Source organism: Hordeum vulgare, chromosome 3H, assembly GCF_904849725.1.
Source record: "Hordeum vulgare subsp. vulgare chromosome 3H, MorexV3_pseudomolecules_assembly, whole genome shotgun sequence".
NCBI lineage: Eukaryota > Viridiplantae > Streptophyta > Magnoliopsida > Poales > Poaceae > Hordeum > Hordeum vulgare.
Genome location: NC_058520.1, coordinates 594620413 through 594627231, shown reverse-complemented (window position 1 = coordinate 594627231; position 6819 = coordinate 594620413). Strand labels below are relative to the sequence as shown.

The window sequence follows — 6819 nt, the reverse complement described above, 5'->3', positions numbered from 1 at the left end:
TAATACTATATCAAATATCAATGCCTACATTAATTATATAATTAAAGGGCAAATAATATCCATACTCCAGTAGTGAGTATCAACGCGCATATACCGCCTAAGACGCGCAAATAATATCCATACTCCAGTATAGTGAGTATCAACGCGCAAATAATATCCATACTCCAGTAGGAGTACCTAAGATATGCGCCAGTTAATATACCGCCTAATATCAACGCGCATTAGACGTACGCATTAGTAGTGAGTATAAATACATGATTGCCCGAGCCGGTTTGTGATGTGCACCAATATACGCTTTTGTACATTTTGCATTGTTGGAGTAGAGAGGAGAGTATCAGGGCTGTCGGATATGATGGCGAGCACGCGAGGTTTTTTTCCTGTGTTTGTAGTGGCGTTGCTTGCCGGAGTCTTCCTCGCTTCCCTTCCTTCAGGTATGTTTGTGTATCTATGGTATATTTGTGTATCTATGTGGTTTTGTATGTACATGTATTTAGATGTTTTTGTTTGTGGATCCGTGAGATAATGCATTTCATTGTGTAGAAGTAGGGGATGTATTACTTCTTCCGTTTCGATGTATAAATCATTCACATAGTTTTAGATCATTGAATTAAGAAATTAAATATGAGTTATATGTTATAAAAAAATATGTCACTAGATTTTCATATGGATGTAATTTTTAAATATATATTTTTATTACGTATAATACATATTTAGATATACCGCGACAAAGGTAATACTGTGTTTGATTTATATGACCCTTTATATTTGTCTTCTATAATAAAGCAGAGCGTGTTCGTAAAGTAGTTGTATGTTTACTGTTTTTAATAGTACAAAGGTGCAGGCGGGGCGGGATGCGGCTGCCCGACATGCATCAAAGCGGACCCCGGCAATTTTAGCTGCTATCGCTGCTGTCCATCTGAGAGCATCTATAATCGGATTCTTTAAACCCTCGTCAAACGTCCGAGCAGGCCATTCGATCACTACGGTCATAAAAAATCGATTCAAACGGATCTCTCAAACCGACCTCAAACGTCTGGTCTGACCGGCAACCCCATTTTTATTCCAAATATGGGTGGATATGGAGGAGTCTGGACGCGTCCGGACACACCCGTTTGGCCCACACTGGAACGCATCGACCCCACATACATTCGTTCTTATCCGTTGGCCGATCCAAACCCTAGCCACTTTATTGCACTCCCATCCGCCTCCCAAGGTAACCTCCGGCGATCTTCGGCCTTCTCCGGCATGACCTCCAGCGGACCCGTCTCCGACCTATCCGAATCCACAACTCGGGTTTGTCCCGTGCGGAGTGGAGGAGGCAATGACGGTTCGCATTGCACTCCGCTGCTTCTGTGAGGACAGCGCCCGATCGACGGGTGATTTTGTTCGCCACGACTCCATAGCGTCCGCTCAAAGGGCGCTCGGTTCGTCTGGGACGGGATCATCCATGTCCTGGCTGGCAGATCCATCCACCAGACCCGCAGACTTCGAGTCCCACCGGAAACGGGCTGCCCGTCATGGGGAGGAGAGGATAAGGGTCGCCGAGGCCTATCTCGTGGAGGAAATGACGGAGACGGAGGCGGCTGATACGGCGGAGCGGGTGGCCGCAGAAGAGGTAGTCATCCGCGCCCGCATTTTAAAGAAACGTCAGCGGCGGAACATGCGCGCCCGCCCCCGCGAGCAGAATCGAGTGGTCCGTGAAATGGTCGAACTGCCACCGAAGGAGGAGGAGGTGGTGCGCAGCGGCGAGGACAGCTCAGGCGACGAGCAGATCCGTCCCGATCCATACCGCGTCTTGGACCAGTACTTCCGTGACAAGGACGGCAAGGGCACCGGGAAAGGCAAGGTCAGCCATGAATGATGTCCACTATAGCCGAACATGTTAAATTTTGATAGTCCGATAACATGTTTAGTGATGGAGTAGTCGGATGACATGTGTGTGCCGACGTAGTATTTTCATAGATTGTTTGGATTTAGGATAGAAGATTTAAGAGCGCGGGCGTGGACGACAGAGGGGTCGAATTTAAGAGGGCCGGCTGTAAATGCTCTCACGCGGGCCAGATTTTCCACGGGGTAACGCGGCATCCGGCATGAGCCCACCACAACCCCGCCAGATAAGTCGCTCGTTCAAAGTATGGCAGTACTACTCCGAGCTAGCATATCAAACAACTACCACAACTATGCACGCACACAATTGCCCGCTAGTCCGCTACGAATGACTATGCGACTCCAATTACACCCCGCATCAGCTGGAGGGGCCACATTGCATCAACTCAGTGCCAAAATTCAGATAATAGCATGATCCTTGAACATTCAGATAACAGCATGGTCCCAAAATATTAGGATAACAGATAGCATCCGCCAGATGCTGCATTATATTAATTCTGGAAATTCAGTATAGCTTGCGCACAGACAAATAAGAAATCGAAAATTACGGCATGGTCCCTGAACATTGCAGAAAAAAGTATGCAGTGAATATTGAACTGCAATTTAGATTGCATGGCACAATAAAAATCTTCAGATAATGCCATCAATGCTGACAACACCACATATGAGTACCAATGACACATTAATCTTCAGAATTCATAGTAGAACGAGGGTGATGTTTGCGTTCTTGTTGCATGATGCCTTACTTCAGAATTCATAGGAGCACTAATAACACATTAATTATCAGCATTCTAACAAAGTATATCATGCTAGTAGAATGAGTCGGAGGATCGACTCTACAGTCTACACGCCTTGCAAAATGCCTATAGCAGAACAACCAAAAGAGAACCAATGCCATTAGTATCTCAGAGGAGAATAACAGAAAGATGACACCACATATTACTCTATCAAAAACAGAACTCAGGATGATCGTGCTAAGTTTCTAGTAGTAGTACCATTCTTGGATGCTGATAAGCATTTTAATAATCATGTGAAAATACAAAAGCCAAGCCACTAGTGGACGAGCTGTTTGATGTATGAAATTCTTTAGACTTTCAGGACGAGCTGTTTTAATATATCCTGTTTACCAAACATTTCCCTGCATAGTGTGGATAAACTATGGTTTGCATGATACCACTCCCTCCGTTTTCAAATATACTATGTCTTTTCAAAGATTTCAATATGATCTAAGTAGACGTATTCAAAAGTGTAGATTCACCTTTTGGCGGGACGGCACAGCCGCTTATGGGGTTCTAATATCAAAGCGACAATTTTATTGTCGGATATGTATATTTATTCCATTAAGGTTCCTAGCTACATCCATGGGAAAAAAGGTTCTATAGCCATATCCCGCGAAAAACAAAGGTTTCATATCCACACGAAGAATTCCTTCAATGTATTGTGACAGAGAGCGATAAATGTATTTCACTCAGTTTTGCTGTTTAAATCTGTTATGAAAATTATGTTTAAAATACAGTGGAATTTAGCCACTTTTATCTGGATATCAATTTGCCTTATCTAAATATTATACGGCGCAGGCGTACAATCCATCGGCGTGTGCTACGGCATCATCGCAAACAACCTCCCGCCACCGAGGGAAGTGGTGCAGCTCTACAGGTCCAAGGGCATCACCAACATGCGCATCTACTCCGTTCAGCCCCAGGCGATCCGCGCGCTCCATGGCTCGGGCATTAGGCTCATGCTCGGCACCACCAATAACGACGTCGCCGTTCTCGCCGGCAGCTTGTCCGCCGCCACCTCCTGGGTGCACGCGAACGTAAAGCCTTACCACAGCGCCGGGGTGACCATCCGGTACATCGCCGTCGGCAACGAGATCACGGGCGGCGCGGCGCAGAGCATCCTCGCCGCCATGCGGAACCTCAACAAGGCCTTGGCCGCGGCTCGCCTCGGCGGCATCAAGGTTTCCACGGCGGTGAGGTTCGACGTGATCACCAACTCCTTCCCGCCCTCTGCCGCCGTGTTCGCTCAGCCCTACATGGTCGACGTCGCCCGCCACCTCGCCAGCACCAACGCGCCGTTGCTCGCCAACGTGTACCCCTACTTTGCCTACATCGGCAACCCGAGGGATATCAAGCTCAACTACGCGACGTTCCAGCCTGGCGCGACACCGGTGAGGGACGCCGGCAATGGGCTCATCTACACGAACCTCTTCAACGCCATGGTCGACGCCATGTATGCAGCGCTGGAGAAGGCCGGGGCGCCCAGCGTGAGGGTGGTGGTGTCGGAGAGCGGGTGGCCGTCGGCCGGCGGGTTCGCCGCGACGCCGGAGAACGCACGGGCGTACAACCAGGGCCTCATCGACCACGTGGCACACGGCACGCCCAAGAAGCCTGGACACATGGAGGCGTACGTGTTCGCCATGTTCAACGAGAACCAGAAGCCCGGGCTTGAGACGGAGAGGCACTTTGGGCTCTTCTACCCCAACAAAAGGCCGGTGTACCACATCAATTTCGCAGGAGGAAGATTGGCGCCGGCCAACCACACAAACGCGCATGGGTTTGGTGGACACTAGATTGATATACTACTATGTTATTAGTAGAAAAGTAATGTATGATGCGCACTGCGTAACATAATAATGTCCTTGTACAGAAATAAAAATAACAATGTCGAACCAATCATGATTGCAAACATAAGAAAAGAATTTGTGATCAGAATACTGTTTTGATTTTTGGTTTATAACCTTTCTCGCCCCAGGCCGAGAAAGCCGAATGTAGGTCATTTTCATAAAAAAAATGGCTGAACTTTGAATGAAATCTGACGAAAACTTGTCAAATTTGATCAAAATCATTATTTCCGGCAGATAGATATTTCTCGCCGCAGGCCGAAACTCGTTTTTCTCGGTCGAAATTCAAAACACAATCAGATTGGGCTGCTCAAGGCGTCAGGCCCAGATGTATTCCCCACTCGCTTCTTCTAGAGAAACTCGGCTGTTATGAAGAAGCAGGTTATTGCAGGGGCAAAGAAGTTTTTCCGGACCGGGAGTATGCCTGAGGGGGTGAACGACACTTCCATCGTTCTCATTTCGAAGGTGGACAACCCGGAGAGGCTCACTGAGTGTCATCCAATAAGCCTATGCGACGACATTTATAAGGTGATGGCGAAGTGCCTAGTGAACCAACTGAGACCTACTCCCTCCGTCCCAAAATAACTGTCTCAACTTTACACTAGGTCTAGTACAAAGTTGTACTAAGCTTAAGACACTTATTTTGGGACGGAGGGAGTATATTGGATGATATTATCTCACCTGAGCAAAGTTCCTTCGTTCATGGTAGGATGATTACAGACAATGTTCTAATTGCCTTTGCGTGTTTTCACTTTATTCAGCAGGAGAAGGATCCTAATAACAACTTTTGTGCCTATAAGCTGGCAGGGTGGGCTGGATCTTCTTGGAGCGAATGATGAAAAAGATGGACTTTGCTCGCCGGTGGATAGACTGGATTTGGATTGCGTCACCTCGTTTAGATACACGGCTAAATTCAATGAAACCCTCTTGGATTCATTCGCATCGTCGCCTGGGCTGCGGCAAGGTGATCCTTTGTCCCGTTCTTGTTCCTTTTTGTGGCTGATGGTTTATTCACTTTGTTGAAAAATGAAGAGGAAAAAGGTGATTATACCCCGCTGAAAATACGGCACAGAGCACCTGGTGTATCCCACCTTCTGTTCATGTTCACAGATGTTACGCTGCTATTTTTCAGAGCGCAGGAGGATCAAGCAAAGAAGATCCATGAAGTGTTAAGTGCTTATGCTAATGCTACGTGGTAATATATTAATCCGGCCAAGTGCAGCGCACTGTTGGGCTCCTCTTGTCCCACGGTTCAGCAGGATGTGATGAGAAGTACACTCCTTATAGACACTAGTATTACCTTTGAAGAAAAGTACCTACTTCCTCCATCCATATATATAGGGCCTAATGCATTTTTCGAGATTGCCTTTGACTATTGATAAATGATAAGATTAATAGTATATGAAATGCATAATGTGAAAATTATATCATTGAAAGGTCCTTTGACGTATGAATTTGAAAATATGCTTTGTGTAACTTGCATGTCATATATTGTTGCTATAACATATGGTCAAAGTTAGCCTCGAAAAACGCGTTAGGTCCTATATATATAGATAGAGGGAGTGGGCCTACCGATGTCCGAAGGTCGTATGTCACGTGGTAAATTTCAGAACTTGCCCATGTGAAACAAACATGAGGGGCTTTTGGGGACTAAAAGGGGTATTTGGGACTAAAGAAAGATAGTCCCTGTGAGAGGGTCTTTTTGGAACTTTTTTGACACATTTTTTCAACAGTGCCCATACTTTTAGCATGCCATTTAATAACTTCTAGTACATTACTAGGGGTAACATGATCTTTTTACATGTAATGACCTTTAATTCATGTTTAGTCCATAAAAACAAACGGGTAGGGACTAGAGACTTTTTAGTTGAGACTAAAAAACGTCCTAGGACTTCTAAAACAAACTGGGAGTTACTCTGCAATTTGTTTTTGGCAAATCATCGTAATTAAGAATGTTGACCATGAAATGGGAGTGCTATTAATATCTCGGGAAGAAGAGAGAGACTCTACAGATTAAAGCCTTGGCCCTTGGGAATATGACAAGTCTGCATGCCGTTTGCCCTTCCAGTCCCTTGACGCCCCTTCATAAGTACACAGATTAATACTCATACCGCAACTCCCTTGATTCACTCTGCTACAGGCTACAGCTCACCAAGCTTCAGCACCGCGGTGAGATTCTTCTCCCAAGCTTCTTCCGGTTTGCAATTTATTTACTCTTCTAGAATTGCATGGAGAGTATCAGCGTTTGTTTTTTAGTTTTATTGTTGTTTTGCGATTTAATCACGTCTTTTCTTCTAACACAGCGGTTT

The 6819-nt window shown here is 45.9% G+C and overlaps 1 protein-coding gene across 1 annotated transcript; it reads left to right on the top strand.

Moving 5' to 3' along the window:
* The first annotated feature begins 290 nt into the window (after positions 1 to 290).
* On the top strand, positions 291 to 4544 carry LOC123445466 (glucan endo-1,3-beta-glucosidase GIV). Its single transcript, XM_045122450.1, has 2 exons — positions 291 to 431; positions 3465 to 4544. Exons 1-2 carry the CDS (start codon positions 350 to 352, stop codon positions 4457 to 4459), a joined length of 1077 nt encoding a protein of 358 aa, XP_044978385.1. The 5' UTR covers positions 291 to 349; the 3' UTR covers positions 4460 to 4544.
* The last annotated feature ends 2275 nt before the right edge of the window (positions 4545 to 6819 follow it).

What these genes read in the sequence shown, in the direction of transcription:
- LOC123445466 (XM_045122450.1), top strand. Translation starts at nt 350, where the DNA reads ATGATGGCGAGCACGCGAGGTTTTTTTCCTGTGTTTGTAGTGGCGTTG. An exon ending in CCTCGCTTCCCTTCCTTCAG is followed by an intron (nt 432 to 3,464) that starts GTATGTTTGTGT and finishes TATACGGCGCAG; the next exon opens with GCGTACAATCCATCGGCGTG.